Here is a 20,722-nt window from a genome sequence, read left to right on the forward strand (position 1 = left end):
ACACACATACACGTACGCGCTCGCTTTATTTTGTTTTTTTTTTATTCTATGTTGCATTCCACCTGCTTTTGCACTGCTTTTTTTTCTTTTCCCCCTCATTTCCTCGCTTTTGTCGGACGTGTGACAGGTTTTCAAGGTGTTTTTGTAGGTGTGTGTTAAACATCGTCACACACAGTGCAATTTTACTTCCACCCTTTGCCGGAGAAAGAGCAAGAAGAAGAAAAAAAACACATTCACGCTCGCACGCAACAACTTTGCTTAGTAATTATTAAAACGAAGAAGTAGAAAGGAAAAGAAACCCACCACTACTGTTGTGTCCCCAACACACTGTTTTGAAAGGACATTCTCCAGCTTCACCATTCAATGTAAACTCACGCGCGTACACACACACACACACAGACAAACAGACAAACACACACATTCATTCTCCATCATCGCTCGTATATAAACCGCAAACACGCAAACGAAAAAAAGGTGTAATTTGTTCAGTGCACGAACCTGTGATGACCCCCGACGGGGAGAGGGGGTGGAGAGGGGGGGTGCACTATCGCTAAGCAGCTTACAATCTACGAAACGGGAGATGCGCGGCGCTCCAACACTACTACTATCAACTGTCTGTTACTACTAGTACCGCGCGTGCTGCAGGAGCACACTTCCGCTTTGTGTGTATGTTATGTTGTGTTGCGTGTGTGTTTTGCTTTCAATCCTTTCGATAATTTAGTGCTTGAATAGCGCAAAATGGACTCTCTTTTCTCTCTCTATCGGTTAAAAACACATTTACACAAACGCACAAGAAGGGAAGCGTGTTCTCCTCCTCACGTACGATGGTTCGATGATTTGTGGTTGTTGTCGATATTACATTATTAGTCGCGCGCTTTTTAAATGTCTGGGGGTGTGAAATAAATGTGTTTCAATGCCATTTGATGCCAAATAACACGCATTATTAGTTGTTGCGTTCTGAATTTACAATTGCGACAATTTCACCCTCCTAGCGTGAAGGTTGGATGAAAGGTTAAGAGAGAAAAAAAAACAAGATAATATACAATTTGCATACACACTGATTTTGCTTTCATCTGATCTGCACGCGCCGAATGCGACACTTACATACTAGCTGCACTTAGGTGGTGGTGGTTTTCTCTCGTGGTGTTTTCACACCGCGACCGATTGTGTTTGTGTTATATTAAACAACACTGCTCACGTGTGTGCGATTACACTGTGTACACGACATGGCCCTTGAAACACCCGCTCCTGCCACCTGCCGATGCTTTAAATGGTTAGCTACCAATGCTTTAAAATGCAAAATACTCTCCCTATTTCTATGTTGGACTTGCTGAGCATAGGTTTATGATAAGGGTCAAACCTATTTTCAAAAATGGGTCTCCATTGGACAGGGAAGAAAGGCAAAAATCCATTGTCGTTATATACCACACGAGTAAGGATTACACACAAATGCGCACACACACACACACACACACACATACATACACACAAACACAAATCCACACAGTCTTGTTTGTAATGTTCCCAAAAGAAAAGAAAAGAACAACAAAGCTTGTACTCGGGGGAAGGAGAAGGATGCTTGAGGCATCTCCCCAACAATGTAGATTGTTTACATTCTACCGCGTTTTATTTACAAACCGTTCCCTCCCTTGTTGTTGATGCGAACGTAAACGCTTCTGGTATTAGTGGGAATTGATGCGAACCAATAAGCTCAAACAAGCCCTTGACAAGCGATTCGCCTGTACCATACACTTTAGGCAAATTTTACAATCCATTTGTGAAATTAATTAATTAATTTGTAAACCAATAAGCCGAAAAGTTATTGTCCTCGTGTGGAGTGTGTTTGAAATGATGCAAGATGAAAAAAAAAGAACTCTCAAAATTGCCCAACAAACAGCGTCCGCAGTCCGGGATTGTTGCACGAAAAGCAAAACAAAAACACGAAAAAAGAAATTCTTCTGGCCGGCAAATGTTAATGCATTTGAAATGTTTAGGGGGTAGTGTAAAAATGCTTTAAAACATATAGAATATTACTTCATTTAGTTGGGCGTTAATAGCCCCAGCCCCACTCCCTAACAAAGGCTGATAATACACGTTTTTCATGTGCAAACCGGTCACAAATGTTTATCATTAGTGTATGTGTGTGTGTGTGTGTGTGGGGGGGTCTAAAAGAAGAGAAGAAGCAGCTGCTCGTCGTCTACTCTTAACACTTCCTACTGACCTTCACCTACAGCAAAACACAGCAGATTCTCCTCCGTGGGTACTACTGTCGGTACATTTTTCAACCAAAGATGCATTATCCTTTGTACATACACATACTACCACCATGCAGTGTGGAGTGCACTAATCCCCTCACCACTACGCATTCATCATCGCATTATCATCAACTCAATACCATACTCGCGCACATCATACACGCTTACATACTACAGTTTAGCACACGCACACACACGCACACACACAAACACGAACACACGAGCGCACACGCACACACTGTTTGTGGTTTAAAAGTAAGATCCTTTCAGGCGTTCAATGGGGGTAGGGTGGTGCTGCCGTTGCTGCAGGCGCAAAATTCCAATTTACTTCCAAAACGACAGAGCAGAACAGAACAAAAAAAGGAAAAGAAAGAAAAATCTTAAATTCTATGCGCACGCCTGCTGTTTATCCTCCTCTCTTCTCACATGGGTTCAGTGTTGTTGTACGCTTATCGATTCTATCATCATAATCATCATCAGCGTAAGCCGTCCTGTCCTGTTAATGTCCTTAGAGATCGCGCTTTCCCAATTCACGGCCTACTTTTGTCACTAGTGCACACACTTATTATTTGCGATATCGCCCGTCCCCCTCCTTTTCTCGTGCATTTCTCGATGATATTCCCTTATAACGAGAGGTTACCTTTGCTTGGTGAAACACAGGTGTGTGGTTGTTGTTTTTTCACGATCAATTAAGAATTGCAAGAGAGAGAGAGAGAGATCCCCGCAGTAGTTGCCTAGCCATTGCTAGATGGAAAATAAGAAGGATGGGTGGATGGATGAAGGAGGGAAGTCGGGGGGACAGACAGCGAAATCGCGGCGGTACCTTTTCTCCCTGTACATTTTGCAGCGCCGCCATCTCTCTATTCGTCCTGCATATCCTCCGGCATTTCGTGCGGATTCATCATGCCCGGAACCGTCATCAGCATGCGTCGTTTTTCTTCCTGTATTTTTTTCAGCTCGTTCTCCCGCTCCTCCAGGTACAAATCGGAATCGTCTTCCCCGGTCACTTCCTACAAAAGCGCGAAAGTTAATAACTCGTCCGCGTTCGTCCTTTTTGTCCCCAATCTACTCACCTTAATCTGGATCAGGAAATCTCGTAAATGCTCCTTAAATGCGTGTACATCCTGGTCAAGGTTAAACAGGCCGGTGACGAATATCTTGATCTGATTGCCGGTCAGGTGGCTGAAGGCGGACTTGAGCAGCATCGCCACATACTCCTGAATGTTTAGCACGTTGTCGTCCGAGGGTCCGAGCTTGACCGTAATGCGACCGGCTTCCACCAGTGAAAACATGTACGCCAGGATCGTGGCATGGTTTTGCAAGCTTGCCGTGTGCGACGTGTCCGTTACAACGGAGAAGATCTGCATCAGGATATCCGTGTAGTAAGTTTGATAGAAGCTTTGCGCGGCTTGCGGGTGCTGTTCGAGATTTTGCAGCATCTACAATGGGAAAGCAATGGAACAGCAGCGTTAGCAGAAGAGTATACGAGACGTACGATTAAAACGGAGCGGGATTTGTTTTACTTTTTCCAGCTGCCAGCATCACCTACCTGCATAAGTATGTTTAAGCCAGTGTCGGCCACGTTTCGCATCGTGTGCTTGAACGCCCACACGATGGAATCAAACACGAGCTTGAACTGTTCGGGCGGAATGCTCAAGAACGCTTTGAAGCAGTACATGTTGACCGCTTGAAGCAGCTCGTAGAAGTTCGTACGATGCTGTGGGTAGTCTTCGAAGTTTTTGTTGATCATGTCCAGCGTGCAGTCGAACAGCGCGTCAAAGATTTTTGGTATCTCCGGCGTGATCACAGCCTGCAGCCGGTTCACAATCGATGCCATCGTGCTAAGCACAAGCGGTTCTCGTGCATTGGGGACCTTCGTGCGCTGCACAACATACAGAAAGGTACATATTACCGAATGAATGCCCCCCATCATCATCAGCATGCACCGTACGCAACACCGCTAAGTCCAATATGCTTACCTGATAATCGAACAGCACTGCCTCGAGCAGGGGCGGAATGAAATTTTCCATCACCATCTTCGGATCGTTCGACTTCCATACCCACTCCGAGATGAGCGTCAGCGTTTCCTTCTTCACGACGTGCATCGCCTTTATCAGCGGCTGGTTGTTGATCGACAGTCCGTTCAGCGAAATTGCTTGCGTAATGTTTTCCGACATTATCTTGTACACGTTCAGCATATCGAGATAGATGCGCCCAAGCTGCGAAACGTACGAATGGCCCAGAGCTTTACAAGCACGTACATTCGTTTTAAGTATGCTGCCGAGCTGCTTCACTGCGCCCATGTCCTTCAATATGTCCACGTTCTTGGTCGCTTGTGAGATGATATCGTCCCAAACCTGTTGAAAAGGCAAGGAATTGTCACGTTTAATGAAGGGGATGCTTGATTTGTCGATCAAGAGACAGCGATTGGATTGTCTAACTTACCTGATTCGGCAGCATCATATACTTTTCGATCAGAATATCTTGCTGCACCTGGTCGGCCTGAGCAGAGATCATGTATCCGACCGCTTCATAAAACGTATGAACCTGAGAACGAAACCAAACATCACATCAATACGCACTCACACACACAAAACCAACCTATCCTATATTATATCATATGATTAATTTTCCTCCTACCTGCTGAGGCTGTAGATCGCAAATGATGCTACTCATCGTTGCCAGAATTTCTTCGATGAAGGTGCAGGATTCGTTTGGTTGTAGCTGGACAAAGTGCCGGCGGCATTTGAGCGCTATCTTGATGAAAGTATCACAGGCCATGTCCTGTACACCGTCGTGCGTTTCATGCATAAACTCGAACAGCTTGTTCACGACCGTCTTGAGGAACTTCCAGTGAGCCCGCAAAAAGCGTGGATACTGTCCGACCACGTACATTATGTTGGACGCAATGATAGCCTTGTTGTCTTTGCCTGCCAACGAAAAACAAAATGAAATCGAACGTTAAAGTCACATAAACGCTCTTTCTAACACAAACACACTTTCCGAAATGTACCTTTTTTGTGCTCGCACAGCCCCAGCAACTCCTTGATGACCGTCACGAGGAAGCGTTTCTCGTCCTCCTCGAAGAACGCGCCGGAGATGGAACCGATCGCCCAGCAGAGCGTGTTCAGGTTCTTCCACGAAAACTCGCTACCGTTCACCTGGTTGTTCAGCTTGTCCGTCATGATGCGCTCCGTGTCGGCATAGTCGAGATGCGTCAGGTAGACAAGTGTTTCGCGCATATTCTTGTACAGATTAATACTATTTGTGTCCTTCATGAACTCGCGTACGACCTCGCCGTTCTCGTTCTCCACCACCAACACCTCCTCCGGTTTGGCCATGCGCGAAATCATGATGTAACGCACCTTCGACAGGATCTTGTGGTAGAAGGTGCGCCGCTGGCTGGAGGTGTGCGCCTCTTTGTACAGTTCGCCGGTCAGGCTGTTCCAGTACTCTAAGCAGATCTTGAAGATTTCCACATCCTCGACCTCGGAAATCATTACCAGATAGTCGAGCGCCTTCAGCACCACCTCCATTGTGTCCCGCTTCTCCACCAGCGTCGCGTGCACCCGCAAAAAGGTGCACAGGAACATGGCCAGGTTCTGCACGAAGCACTGCTCGTCGTCCGACCCGTTCATGTAGATCTGGTTCATGTTCGTGTTCGGCGGTATCATCGTGTCAAACTGCTCCATCGTCTGCTTGAATAAGGCAATGAACACGTGATCGTAGTTCGGCAGCTGCAGGCCCGCAATCTCCGACAGGCACATGATCGTGATGTTGCGAAACATCGGTATCGTCAGAAAGCGACAGACCAACATGTCGATCAGCTTCGTCTCAAAGATGTAGCCGAGCGGGATCCAGTTGAGAAACTTTAGCAGCGTCTGCAGCGTCGCCGAGATTAGTGGCGCGTTCAGGGAATTCTCCAGCACAAACTGGCACAGCGTGAAGACCTGCGCAAACTCCGAGCACATGGTGTCCTTCAGATGCTTCGCCTTCGTTTGCGTGATCTGACCCGAGCAAAAGTCAAACACCTCCTCGCTGAGCAGTTTCAGGATGATCATGTTGTTCTGGCACAGCGTCTCGTTGGTCTTGGACGCGCCGACAATGTCGCTGATGAACGTTTCCCAGTTGTTTGGCCACTCGCGCTTCAGTATCTGCACCAGGATGATGTTCAGCTTGTTTAGGTAAACCTTGTTCGCTTCCATCATTGCTGGATCCTGTGACGTCTTGATGATCAGCCCCACCACATACTTCTTGATGCCTTCGCACTGGTTGCGGGGCAGAATTTTCCAGCGCGTCTTGATCACTTCCTCCAGGATCTGCAGTGCGTAGAATTTCGTCTGCTGGTTCTGTGAAAACTCCAGTATGCTGTCAACGCGCGTCCACGCATCCGGGTGCTCCTTTAGTGTCGTCAGCACCGTCTGAGCGAGGCGCAGCTGTTCGCCGGTGCTATTGTACAAGCATGAGACGATGTTGTCCAGCAGGTCAATGTCAAGCTTTTTCGAAAAGTCCAACAATTGGTTCGCCTCGTCGAGGCGTATCATTGGAATAGCCATCGTTACTGCCGTTCAACCGATTCGCTTGACTGTAGAGTTGAAACAATCGGACTGCACACTTTTATTGATGCAATTGCGTCCTTCTCACAATAATCTTTCACACACTCTCACCACAAACAGTCCGCTTTAATATTCAACACATACACACACACACATGCACGCTTCTATCCACACGCTGTTGTGTATATACAACACCACACACCTCGAGGATTTGTTCAAACCAAGCGTTGCGCGAGCTTAATTTTTCCAACTTTTCGTCTACGATAACGTCGGTTGTGTTGACGGCAACAAAGGTTTAAACAAATTCAGCAAATTTTTCCTTTAAAAATGCGCTTCTTGCACACTCTCGTTCACTCGTTCCTTACACGCTTACTGTGCTGCTGGTCCCTTGCAAAGCGGTCCTTCCGACACTACAACAGTGGATACAGAGTTTGTAAGAAAAGGAGAGAAAGAAAGAAAGAAAGATAAAACATGTTGTTAATGAACGGGTACCGATTGGGGAGGAAGGGGTGATTAACTAATTTATCAATACCGCTCTCTAGCTATTCTAAACAGTGAAATAATAATATTCTCTAATACAAGTACACCACACATTCCGCTCTACCGCACTGCTCTCTCTCTCTCTCTCTCTCTCATCTCACTTCCATGCTCACTTTCGCACTCACACATTCTCAAATCAGTCGAGATTGTTGATTTGCTTGACGTCGTCCTTGGTTACGCATTCATCCTTCCGCATTCACCCTCGTTCAGTCGAGGAGACGATCATTCTACAGTTCCGCTGCAGGGTGACGACAGTGGGGGGGATGGTGATGTTGGTAATGGTGGTGGAGGTTGGTTCGTTGTTCGTTGAAAGGATGCACTGATTTGGGTATTGTCCGTCTAATAGAGACAGAGCAGGATAATTATTTGTGTCGTCCCCAACCGTTACAATCTTGAAAGAGACCGTTACCCTCCCTCTTCGCTCGGAGCATAGTCACATGCAACGAAAAAACAATAAGCGTACAAGCTGCTGTCAAACAATTTACTCACCAGCAGCGTGACGTTAAACACATTTAGCCCTTCCGCCTGCCGTGGGGAGTTATGTTTAACAAATTTAAACTTTATTTCACACAAATCTTTTTTTCCAAAATGTGTATAGTTATACTATCATCTTGATACTCCTTCTGGTTCGTTTGTAATGTTTAGCTTTCATTGCAAAACAAACAAACGTTGCATTTGAAAAAGGAAGCAAAATGATAACAAAAATACTAAGGAGCAGTAAATATCAAGGTATATGTATGTTAGGTAGGGATGATTTGAACTCACTCTAGTTGCCTTATCGGTAAATTACTTGGTTTACGCACCCCTGCAGTGGCTGTTATTATCCTTGCGATCGGGGCTTGTTAAATATGAGCTCTCTCCTTTGCACCGTTACCCAGGCAAGTCAAACATAGAAGATGTTGGTCATCAGTCTTGTTCTCTCTTTTGAAGATCGATGGGCACTGTTCGAAGCGGAGCTATATTCCTACACAATCGATGTGTATTTTTTAAACCTTAATTAATGAAAGGATAGACGGGCTAGCTTTAACGTCGAAACTTATACCTACTCGTACGAATAGGACACACACCGCACAGAGTTATGGGAGATTCGAGGTCTCTCTGTTTTCAAATCTCCTCCACGTATACTCGTCGCCGACGTCGGTTTACAGCAAACATTCGCACAATCTCACTCAAACATACCAACCATTATTACTACACAGCAAAACTTGCATACTTCTCACACGCGCACACATTCATGGGTGCTGCAGATGCGTGCCACACTCAACACACTCGTTCACACGGTTTCCCGAGATGCAATAGACTTCGAAAGGAAAATAAAAAGAAAGGATATTGAAGGCGTAAAGCATAAGTTTAAGGAAGGCACGAAGAATGTTCTATCATGCTTTTGGCTCAGAAGCACACCTTAGGACAAGGAACGGAATAGATGGCAGTCCGCCGATTACACTGGTTGTTCCGGTGGGTGCAATATCTCTTCACCAGTTCAGGTAAAATGGTGAACGGGAGAACGAGCGGTAACACACAACACGTCCTCACACACGCCCCCGATGATTGGTGATGATTTTGCGTGGTCCGGGCAAAGTATAATCGTCAGAGTGTATCTTTCTTCGCGCCTTTCCTTTCCGCTCGTTTGTCTGTTGTTCTCCCGGTTAACTCGATAGCACATTCACATTCATCAATCCTAAAATGAAAACAAAAAACGAAATAGAAATGTTGAAACATTCAAGATGTGTAAAAAACAATGGGCAAAAATACGTCGGAAAGGATGCTGGGGGATAATACAACAAGTTCGTTCGAGAGTTTACTGTACTACCGTTTCAACAAAGGTACATTGAGAAGGGGAAAGTTCGTGGAACAGGTCCATGTGCAAGTACCTAATTTTGAACTGAAGGCTAAAGACACGCACCGGAAAGTAACAAATTGGTGGTTAGCACGAAATTCTTGAAAGAAACGCAATTCAACAAGTACTGTGGAAGGTAAATACCATTCCTTGTGTCTTAAGGGAAAAATAAATAATCAACTTGTTATAGTCGCTGTCGCTCATTTTCTCTCTTTCGTCGTAAAATTTAGAAAACGTATGTACCATCATATAAAAGAGGTGTAGTTTTGTTTCATGTGTGATTATTATGTATAATAAAAAGGACGAAATAATCATACAATAGAAAGGGGATTTACTAGTTTTAATGTTAATATGGATGAGTTAAATAGGCAGCTTTAACCAGTCCACATTTGTAGTACGCAATATACATGTTATTATTTCTAAGCAGTTTAAAAACTAAACTAACTCAAAATTAAGTGAACTAAACCGCAACACACATTATAAAATGTAAAATGTGTATTTTTTCACCGACACTTCAACTATTGGACTCGTAATTATTAGACTGTATATTTTAACTTCTGTTTGATATTACTAATGTACAGTTATCGTTTATAATTAGCAGCTACTTGGTACATGTACATGGAGCTGCTGTTTTTTTACTTCCTTCGCTTCTCCATTTCCACCCACATGGACCTTCACCCATGGGTTCGTGTCGGTGGGGTCAGGTAGCGTGTCATAGTGAGTCCGATTCATGCGTAACGCTATCAAAACCTCTGCTTCCTTGCATTACCATCTAAGGGGATGTTGTTTAGCCGACAGTAATCGACATTTATGTTGTCCACCTCAATGGCTTCGCTCGGAACTGGCTGACGTCAGTAGAACTTGCTGAACTCTAACACCACCGTGGCTTTCACTCTACCGTGCTACAGCTATCAATGTCAGAGAGTGAAGCATCATTCATGTGTAAAAAATATTCTTGTAAAAAGAATAAAATAACAATTCTTCGCTCATTCGACTCATTCGCGATGTGCTTTAAGCGTTACATCATGGACCCTATATAAACTGAAATGAGACGATTTAATATGTAAACAGAGGTTAAACCGAGCACGCTGGGCAGCTACAATGAAGCCTTTTGCTGCGGCGTCATTAGCAATCTCCGAAAGAACTGACTTGACAGGCTTGATCGGCTTTGTAGAGCTGTTCGCAAGTATTGCAAGTATAATTATGGTTTCGACATGGTGGCGACGAGCTACGATTTCATTGTTATGCAGAAATTGTATCATTATTTGGTTCACACATCTATGGAAACTAGCTAAACATTTTTACAATCATTTGCAAACGCTTTTCAATCCTTTCAATCCAGAAAAAGATATGATTCTCACTATAGAAGTTTCATATTATACCCTTAAAAGGGAATATATACTAAACTAAGGTTATTTTCCTATGTATTGCATCCGAAAAAAAAAAAAATACCGGATATGACAGAATTTAAAAGGGTAAATAGATATCAGCAAGAAAAACAGTTTAGACCCACCGTGTGTTAGCTACAAACAAATATCTCCAGACAAACTGTACTGGGCCAAAAAACAACGCGACTTCAGCATCGAAATTGTAGTCATGTATACACAAAAAGAGTGATGGAAGCTGAAACCAGCCGCGGCTTCGTCCAAGCGTACCTACACTCTCGTAAAGAGTTGAAAGCAGCAAAGACGCACGGTAAGAGACGCGGGTTAAAACAGCTCATTTCCACACTCATCCTGTTTAGCCATCGGACCTCCTACTAACACCGTACGTACATCATTTCGTTGGACGAGGAAGATGCGCGACCCTTTTCCCGCACAGCATAATATATAAACGCCAGAGCGTTCCAACCAAAAACCACGATGCGTTCGTCCCAAGAAGCGTAGGGCAATTTCCGCCGAGCAATGTGTGTTGGTGAACGAATTTGTGCCGCCGCTAGCCAGCAAGAGCATACATCAGCACATACACACACATACACTCACGTGCACAAACGTACACACATACATACAGATCGAACGGAGGAGAGCAGCAGCAGCAGCAACAGCAACATAAAGCGCTAAAATTGCGCGCCTCAGCATTGTCTGACCCCGGTCGAAGCATGCCAGCAGAGAGACGCATACATGTACACATAAATACAAGCGGGCAAACAGTTCACCCATTCCACCGAGATATCGGGCCGAACGGTTTTCTGCGCTGCGGAACGGTGAAACGGAACCTGACGCCACAAAACGAATAATGCAAAAATTCGGCGTTATTTGTTTGGGGCGCATTGAAATATGGGCTATGTTTCGATTGAATATTATGCTAGGAACGACGCTCTTTCCATAGCATAGCATAGCATCTGAAAAAAGCAATCGAGAAAAAACATGTTTAACCCTTCTTCAAACGCTAGAGTAAAACGTTCTGTTGCAGCATGCGGTGCCATTTAACGAGTTGCCTAGAAGAAACAGCCAGACAGTGGTGGACGATACACTACACTCCACACCAGTATACGGTTCTGGCTTTTCTTTTTGTAAAACACCACCACACATACAAACTTTACTCTATTTCCTCTTTCTATGCCATCCATACATACATACACACACACACACACACGCGTTTCAACAGCTGCAACAGCACCTAGCGGCGCTTTTAACAGTGAACTATCTATTTTCTTCTTGTACATTCTCTTGCTGCCATTATTCTGCTCTCTATTTTCCCCCTTGCTCGCTTTTCTTCATTTTCACTACCCTTTAAGCGGGGTATCTCATCTCTTCATCCCATATCCCGGTGGTGGTTGCCCGCAATAGCGGGAGGTTGCGGTTCAAACGCTACTATTGAACAACTATTGAATTGGAAAACTATTCACTATCGAACAAAAAACAATCCACCATAAATACACACACACAAAACCAGAAAAAGAATTCCCTTTGACCCCCTCTAATTGCAATACATGATCAAAACATTAGCGAGGAACATTTGCATACATCGAGACAAACGGTGTACGGTATAATAAAAAAAAAAATCTATGAACACAGCTACATCTCTCTTTCTTGCTCTCACTTATGTCACGCTTGCTCACTGTTTCCGTCGTTATTTTTTCGTCTCTCTTTTGCCACCTTTCAACGCATTTCGCGACAGCCATTTTAACGGAGAACACACACCACTTTCGTACAGCTTCCTGCGCTTCCGCATGTTTCGCATGATGAAATTACCTCATCGGTCTCTTCCGTTCTTTCGCTTTGGTTGTAAAGTTCTATAAAATATTCCGATCGCATACACTCACGCACACACACACATACACACAAACGTTCACAATGGTTCCCCAACGAAGCAACATGCCCAGCAAAACCTTAAGCCCACACAGGAGTAATTCCACCGCTTACTTCGTCGCGATCCCCGATGCAAGATAACGGGCCAGGATATTCTAGTTAACATCAAATCTAGAATCAGCGACTGACTAGAATCGATTGCTGCAAGGGAGCGAGAGAAAAAAAACAAGCGCTATCCGCCACACCGCCGCTTTCACTTCTGCTCCATCTTCCTCCTTTCCTGCTCCCGACAACGTCACCCGTGTCGTCGCTGGTGTCGATTTCATCGTCCATCGTGATAAACCTAACCTACAAATTTTTCACAGCGGCCCATCGTCTTGCAGGACTGACGAGCCAGACATGGGGTACCGCATTACGTCCCACTGACAGTTCCGCCAAATTGTTGCCCTTCATGTGAGCGCGCACACATACGCACATGCACGCTCAAACGTACGAGCCGATCTACGCCAGGAGTCAATTTTACCACATGGAAAAAAGAAAACATTTTTCCTTCATCGAGTGCGGTCCCTGCCATGACCATTGTTCACACAGGCTATGACGTGCTGCAAAATGTCGTGCGACTGGACCGAACAGGGGGGGAGGTGAAACTGGGTCTGGCAACGCAATTGCGACGCATCCGAAAAAAAGTGTACCCTCCACCGACGCGCACCGTGGAAGTGACAGGGCGCACGCACGGTAGGGGCGCGTGGGGTGTGATGTGGATGGAAATTTCCATTTGAGACCTGCGCTTGCCCCCCACTTACGCAGTGTGGCTGGGGTGCTTTTTGTTCAGTTTTTGGATGGAAATTGCCAAACGAAGCTGTTGGTGGACGACATTTGCTTCCATCATCCTCCTCCTCCTGCTGGACAAGACTTTTTCACATACTCGCTCACATGCACACACACACACGCGCGCGTACGCACACACACACGCACACGCACACACAGAGGCACACTATAGGAGCAGGAACATTCCAAGCACACCTTATCGGATGAATCGCGGAACACTTTCAGAAAAAAGATAGGTTTCTGAATCAACCATCCAAAGATTAATCGAATAGCGGTAACTTGGGAAAGAAGAACAAGTAGAAAATCGTGCGACCACATTTTTTCCGCTTCACCATTCTACATCTCCATTGTGTGTGTGGTAATCCCCGCAGCAAGAGCAAACCAGTCAATCACACCGCGGATTACCTACACGGAGCGCTCAATCTTCCAGCAAGAAACGGTGGCAAACACTTCCGACGTACTTTTTACCCATTAATTGGTGCAAATTTTACAGAAATATTCTTACGTTTTCCAATTCTGTGACAAAGTCAACAAGAACGCATTCACTCACACATCGCAGCACCCAGTTCGCAGTCACACACGCAGCGCACTTTCTTGAAACTCTGTCGCTGAACTTGATGGAACTGTAGCAGAAGGTTGGTACGTTGGATGCGTTTTGACAGCGTCATGCAACTGGCCGTTTGACAAGAGGAGGCTCACACATTGGCTACGTAGTGTGCGTGTTTGTATGCCGCGGCTTAAAACGCAAAATACAGGTAAGTGACCCTGTTTTAATTCAGTTCTATTAGAAAGCTAATTTAAAGGCGATTGAATGAATCAATACATCATTTTGAGATCCATTTTTGCATATAAAGAAATAATGAAGTAACCTGCCATGTACTGTATTAGCAAACGTCAAATTTAAATAACGTTTCAAAAATACGTTATAACACGATTACTCTTCACGAAAACTTACTTAATTTTTGCTGCTTTTGTTTTTCTTGTGCGTTTGTGTATAAAAAAATATAAAAAAAAAATCATTTCAAGAACATTGCGCTAAATACAACATGGGGAGAAAAAGATAAACAGCAATAGAGAACGAAGACACGTTCATTTTAGCAATGAACAGAAACAGGGGGAGCGCAATCTAGAGCGTAAGGTGCATTTGAGAGAGTTGGTGAGAATACACTGTTTTCCTACTCAGTTTTCAATGTTAACAGCATTATTCTAAACTTTCAAGATATTTTTCAACAGCCGCCATTTTTTGAGACAGCTAGGCTGTTGAAAAAATCTCTTGCGAATCGTTGAATAATGCGAATAATGTTGAATAACATCAGAAAATGATCCGGAAAACAGTGTAATGCTAACAAAACACGGCGATGTGACGAGCATTACATTTATATAGCCAAAAGTAAGCAACTTCAATTAAAAACGAGTAAAAAACGTGAAATAAAAAGAGTAAAAATAGAGGCTCACTGCGAGATCGATTAACAAAGTTTTGCAGATTTTTAAATCATGCTATTGTATAAAGTCCTATCTGGGGTCAAAGGTCAGCAACGACAATGGAAGCTGAGTTGCGCGCAAGAATGCTGGCTGCCAACCGGTCATTCTATAGCCTGAAAAATCAGTTCACCTCAAAGAACCTGCCGTGACGGACGAAGCTGGGCTATATAGTACCTATATAGTTCCGGTATTCACATACGCCTCTGAGATATGGACACTGTCCAAATCTGACGAAACCCTCTTAGTCGCGTTCGAGAGGAAGATGCTCAGAAGGATACTTGGCCCCGTATGTGTGGAAGGACAATGGAGGAGCCGCTATAATGACGAGCTACGCGAGATGTACGGCGACCACACCGTGTCAAGCTCGCCAGGCTCGGGTGGGCTGGCCATGTTGTACGCATGGAAACGGACTGGCAGACGAAGGCGCAAGACCGTGAGCGGTTTCGGACACTCCTGAGGCAGGCCAAGACCGCAAAGCGGTTGTAGCGCCGGATAAGTAAGTAAGTAAGTAAGTATTGTATAAAGTGTTTCATTCGAGCGTTTATCCAAGACCGTGAGACACATTTACGATTCGTAGGATGCTTGAACACGTTGAAGATACCGGTTATTTCGGAGCTAAATTTCATGATTGCAGCAAAATTAATATTTTATTTGTTAATAGAGTGGAGCGCCGTATATAAAAATAACCCAGTTTTAGTAACTTCTTGTTTTTCCAATGTGAATATTTGAAATTTACCATGAATTATAGCGTTTTTTTGTGATGACAATGTGCTCTTATAACCGCTTTATCAAATATCCTCCTCATAACGCAATGTCACCTTTGTATTGAACTGTCATTTCTCAACAGCACGGATTAATGGACAGCCGGATAAAAGGTACCCGGATAAATGGCGCTACACTGTATAATAAAATATCTAATTCATCGGTGAGTTTTACAGCCGATAGCGATAGAATTGGAAGAGGCGTTAGTCGCGATTAGACCATGGGAAGAAAATGCAAGAAGTTTTACGTATTTATAGTAAACTATAAATTTTATTAGATTTATTTGATGGTTCCCCACACTTACGGCAGACGCAGCTGTGTATCATCTGTGGTATAACAAACGTTTCTTTTTGGCATTCTATTATTTGGCCATGTGTGTGTGTGTTATCTTCCTTGCAGAGGAAAATACACTCGCTACATATTTATGTAGCCGATCTGCTACGATGTTCAGGCCTTTTCATTTCCTAACATGAGATAAATTTAAACTATAAAAATGCTGTTACACATTACGTTCAGCTTTCTCTTAAACAATTAATGTCTCAGTTGAAATATAAAATGAACAAAGTTAACTGATCACTGGTACGGCGGCTTGTTACTTCTGTTTAGCTTTACCGTTTTTCATATCAAACTGTTCACATCTTTCGGCTTCCAATTACTTATTGGTTAAATGTACAGACAATTTTCTCTATGATTTCTCTATGATTCTCTCTCTCTCTTCCGTGCTGAAGGCTTAAATTCTTACAGAATAATATCTCCTCTACCTTTTGGGGTTATTTTCAGACCAGCTTGGTTAAATTTTTTTGTCTTCCCTCAGCTGCTCCAATCGAACCCATACGATTCATTGTGCTAGAACCCAGATTAACTGTTACCACTGTTACATCAGCATATTGTTTGGCTACATTCATCGTATCACGCATTATACAACATTTCCTTTAGGAGCGCAGTGGCGCTTCGTGTTCCTTTATATGTTTATGTATTTTATGAAAATTGTGACGGGTTTGGTTTATAGTGCGGTTGTTTTTCGTCGCAATAACACTGTTAAACGAAACAATGGTGTATATGAGTGATAGAATTTAAATCTGCCCACACTGCGCAGTAACAATCTTTCTGCTTTTGTTTTTCCTTAAATTATGTTTAATTTTTTTTTAATGTTTTGTGTAATTTTTGGCGCTTTTTGTCGTACCTTTTCGTCCTGTCTTTGTGCTGTACCGTTTGGGTTGGTTCTTTCTGACCGTTGCGCACTTAATTGTTCGATAACGAAACATACACATCATAGAAATGAAATATGTAGAAATTTAATGTAAAAAATGTCTTCTTATCAACGATGTTTTGAATGGTTCCCTGAACGCATACAATTCCTTTCATAAATCGCGCTTTGTACAAGAATCAATGTAATTCCAATCTTTTGAGCATTAGCACTGTTAATTTTGTTTTTTGTTTGTAATAAAGCTATTCTTTGGAGATACCATTTGTGTAAACGTGTTATGATGTTGGCATTATTTCGATTCACTGATTCCGTATTGTAAAACACTCCCGTTCATATGTAGAACAAATTATATGCGGCTTGAAACCAGTGGCGGTTACGGTTTATACAATACATGCATTTGTCTAACATTTGAAAACTGCATACTTTGTATTGTGCTAAATTTTATGTCTCTTCTTTTTTTCACTGTCTTAAGACTAACAACAATTTACGTTATTTTTATCGACATCTAATATGCTATTATAATTCATTTACGTTGCAGCTTACGCTCTCTTTAGCACGGTAAGAGATCGTAATGTGTTCTAAAAAAAGAACAATTAAATTGATTTAATCTAAAGTAAAATAAAATTAAAATCGCTAAAATTGCATAAAAAAACGCTCAATTTGTTCTATACATCTTTCGTAATGTAGAAAGAGATAAATATGTTATATTAGTAGCAAATGTAACTAGGAAATTAAAATCAATTTAATACAACCACCGAAACAACGAAATCATAAATACCCTTTACAAAAAGGAAAGATTAATACATAACATGGTTCTCCTGTTCATTTAAATATAAAAATTCAGCATCATTTTAAAATCAACTTTGCAAAGCAAGATCATTCCCGGTAAAGTGCAGCTAAGTTGCTGCTTGATAGCTTGAGTGACAGTTGAGCCAAACACAGGGTACTTAGTACTTAGGTCTTGCTAATTGTTTGCTCCTAATTACAATGCCCCAAATTATCAACTAGAACAACGAGCACAGACTCCACTCACTGAGCGTGTTAACCTTAATCGCTTACCGAGTTGCTCTGCCTTGCCAGAGGCGTAACCGTCGAGTTGTGGCGGGTTTTGCGCGATCCTTCACTATCGAGTTCGGACGAAGGCGTGGTAGAGTTACTGAGTGCCACTGTTTTGTTGAAATCGATCGTCGCGTACCCGAGCGATGCCTTCTTCGGGCTCTCCGGTGGCAGTAAACCGACACTGGTAGGAGTCACATTGCCAGCGCCTGCAGCTCCTTGCGTTCCGCCACTGCACAGGCCCGTGTTGCAGCCCACTCCCGCAACAGACGTGACGCGGTGATCAGATTGGCCTGGGCCAATCGTTCCCAATGCCATACCGCTAGCTGAATTGCACATTCCACCCGGTGCAACGCTGTTCAGATTAATCGCTGCATTGTTGTTGTTATTGTTGTTGAAGTTACTAGCACCGTTTGTGGCGCTGGTAGCAATCGTGTTACCATTGGTCGATCCGCCCGGCACCGTACTAGTCGGCGAAAGAATGCCGGTACCATTCGTGCCAGATCCTGCCGCACCGCTTATGCTATGCGATGAGTTTGACTGATCGAGATCCAGCACGATGTAGTTCACCTTCCGCTGGTTCGCAGCAGTTGCCGTGGGAGTGCACGGTTCCGAGTGGTCTAGTGGTAGGTCAACGTTGCTGAAAATATCAGGCTTTGAGCAACGACCACGAAGAAAGACGGCTTTCATTTCGCCCGGTTCCAAATTTTCGTAGAACCGATTCGGATCCATCGAAAACTGATTCCCCGGTCCACCTCCGGCACTATTCAGCCGCTGGAATTGGGCGAACACGTTACCGGTCACGATGGTCTGCTGTAGCAAAGGCAACGCTGCCCCATTCGCACTGCCGATGGCGGTTATGGATGTCGGCGTGCGCACGTTTTGATATTGGCACTCGTCGAACGAACCAGTGCTGTTATGGCTATGGTTTGTGTTGTTGTTGTTGTTAGTGATGTTTGAAATCGAAATCAGACTAGAGTTGCTCTTGCTACTGAAAGCGGCCGGTTTTTTACCCTTTGCAGCGCAACCGGAGCCAACCTCGTTGCCAGCAATATTTACATTCATGTACAGTCGCGCCGGATCGATAGCATCTGGCGTCGAGGGTTGCTGCTGATCGTACTCTCCAGCACCGCAAATGAGCGCATCGTTCGGGCCGGCGTTCTGCATACCCGTTGCTACCTCGGAACCAGCTGTGGAGTTCAGCAACGTCGATGTGCCCGGTGCAGGCTCCTGGGGCGGTACGTCCATTGACGTTCGAACCACTCCACCGACGAGCGGGGCCACTATCGGGGCAGCTATGGGATGATGCACGTGATGCTGATGCAGCAGCAGCTGGTGATGCTGATGGTGGAGGGAAGCCATCGTCGAATCTTTCATGGGGAACTCCTGGTAGACGTTACTTACGCCCTGATGCACGCTTCCGCTCGTGTGGGACGTGGGCAGCGGATTCAGGGTGGTCACTTCTAGTATGTTGGTCATACTGTTCGGAGAGCCGGGTGATGTTATGTCGGGACTAATAGGGCCACTGCTAACCGAACTGAGCCGTAGTCCTTGCTGAAAGCGGGTGGTAATTGTATGCGGTTGCCCCGTTCCGGAAACGTTCGAACGATTCGGCGTCGGCTCGAGATAGTTGCCCTCCAATGGGAGCGTGTCCGTGCTACGGCTTTGGTTTGAGTTCGAGTGAATCGTCCCATTCGGGCTGAGCGACTGGCTCGTAGCCATGCCGGTCCGGTTCATCACGAACGTGCACTGCATTTGCTGGCCCTGACCACCGCTGCCACTGCTGCGCGTTGCAGTATTATTCTGCGAAACGCTGCGAGCCGCAACCGAGGGCCCATTCGAAGCTACCGGTATCGGGTAGGGATCGTTAGGGTTCGTGTTTTCATCGCTGTAGATGCGTCCCTGAATGTAGGCCTGCACAGTGTAAAAGAGCGTTTCCGCCCGTCGACATCGAAAGGCGTAAATACCCTCGCCAGTGGTACAGCGGCGACCGGCCTCAAAGCTGAACTGATCCACGTTGTAACCGTAGCGGCGCAAACATTTCAACGGCCACTTGGTCGGTTCCTTGCCCTTCCGGTAGAGCGTTAGTTCCACGCGGGTCACTTCCAACTTGCCGCTCCACAGCTCCGTCCCATCGTTGTCGATGTTGATCACGTGAAAGATGTTGGAATGGTAGTCCTTGTCGTCCTTCTTCGAATTGATGCAACCCATGTCCCCTAGACTGCGTCTTTTCGGCACTGGTTATCGTGTTTAAGGTTTGCGTCGTTCACGAGGGCCAAGTGGAGGGCCAACGATACCATCAATCCTACGATTCTGGTGGAACACACGTACCCGTTACTCACACACGCAGAGGCTGGCAGCAAAATCGACCAAACAACACCTGCAACAAGGCGGAAAGATTAGCTATGTGCGCGCTACGGCTCGACAATGGAGATTATCGCGCAAACAAACCCACCCCTACCAGTATCAATAGGCGTGATGACAGTGGAAGAGACTAGAAAAAGGGGTGCCACCGTACACAGGTACCAACAGCCATTAGCGAAATTTAGAAACTCGCAGCGCTATCGTCCACTGAAGCCGTAATGTCGAAAGGGCGAGTCCCGATATTCGCAGTCTCTCTATCATCACTGTTGCTGGTTGCCCTCCCAAAAGGTGAACCAATTCCGCTCGGGCAATGGGACTGGGAACTTTACCAAACACTCAGCGCAAATGTAAACACGCACGTATGCAGACACAACGGTTGCGCAGCTCGATAGCGGAAACAGAACATCATTGCACTGATTTCGAAGATTCCTTTCCGCAAGCGATCACAAAATGAGACAAATTCTTCCCGATTAAAATTCGCACAAAAACAAAGGTTTAGGAAAACGTACGTCTGCTCTTGTTGTCTCGGCAGCAAAGTCAGTTCATGATGGGCACAGCGGGACGGGCACATGGTCATCGTCTGG

At 44.8% G+C, this 20,722-nt stretch overlaps 2 protein-coding genes across 15 annotated transcripts; both read right to left on the bottom strand.

The window, feature by feature from the left end:
- Positions 1–34: 34 nt before the first annotated feature.
- On the bottom strand, positions 35–13,904 carry LOC120902284 (exportin-1). Of its 13 annotated transcripts, XM_040310922.1 has the most exons (13): positions 13,773–13,904; positions 8,753–9,029; positions 8,398–8,651; positions 8,155–8,315; positions 7,477–7,690; positions 5,269–7,221; positions 4,896–5,185; positions 4,701–4,802; positions 4,235–4,612; positions 3,805–4,137; positions 3,329–3,694; positions 3,079–3,265; positions 35–2,999 (listed from the first exon to the last, which is right to left on the bottom strand). In XM_040310922.1, exons 6-12 carry the CDS (start codon positions 6,809–6,811, stop codon positions 3,116–3,118), a joined length of 3,162 nt encoding a protein of 1,053 aa, XP_040166856.1. In that variant the 5' UTR covers positions 6,812–7,221; positions 7,477–7,690; positions 8,155–8,315; positions 8,398–8,651; positions 8,753–9,029; positions 13,773–13,904; the 3' UTR covers positions 35–2,999; positions 3,079–3,115. The 13 variants fall into 13 exon arrangements, with proteins under 13 accessions (XP_040166856.1, XP_040166850.1, XP_040166843.1 ...); XM_040310916.1 differs by having other exon boundaries at positions 35–3,265; positions 8,155–8,343; positions 8,419–8,651; XM_040310909.1 differs by having other exon boundaries at positions 35–3,265.
- A 1,848-nt stretch (positions 13,905–15,752) lies between these two features.
- LOC120902291 (mucin-22) lies at positions 15,753–20,687 on the bottom strand. Of its 2 annotated transcripts, none has more exons than XM_040310943.1 (2): positions 20,236–20,687; positions 15,753–20,154 (listed from the first exon to the last, which is right to left on the bottom strand). In XM_040310943.1, exon 2 carries the CDS (start codon positions 19,983–19,985, stop codon positions 17,766–17,768), a length of 2,220 nt encoding a protein of 739 aa, XP_040166877.1. In that variant the 5' UTR covers positions 19,986–20,154; positions 20,236–20,687; the 3' UTR covers positions 15,753–17,765. The 2 variants fall into 2 exon arrangements, with proteins under 2 accessions (XP_040166877.1, XP_040166878.1); XM_040310944.1 differs by having other exon boundaries at positions 20,230–20,687.
- Positions 20,688–20,722: the final 35 nt, after the last annotated feature.

The sequence above is a fragment of the Anopheles arabiensis genome, chromosome 3 (assembly GCF_016920715.1).
Source record: "Anopheles arabiensis isolate DONGOLA chromosome 3, AaraD3, whole genome shotgun sequence".
Classification (NCBI taxonomy): domain Eukaryota; kingdom Metazoa; phylum Arthropoda; class Insecta; order Diptera; family Culicidae; genus Anopheles; species Anopheles arabiensis.

Coding starts and splice junctions, on each gene's coding strand:
- LOC120902291 (XM_040310943.1), bottom strand. CDS start 19,985: ATGGGTTGCATCAATTCGAAGAAGGACGACAAGGACTACCATTCCAAC.
- LOC120902284 (XM_040310921.1), bottom strand. CDS start 6,811: ATGGCTATTCCAATGATACGCCTCGACGAGGCGAACCAATTGTTGGAC. Junction 4,613..4,700: donor ATATGATGCTGCCGAATCAG/GTAAGTTAGACA, acceptor CCTTTTCAACAG/GTTTGGGACGATATCATCTC. Junction 3,266..3,328: donor ATTTCCTGATCCAGATTAAG/GTGAGTAGATTG, acceptor GCGCTTTTGTAG/GAAGTGACCGGGGAAGACGA.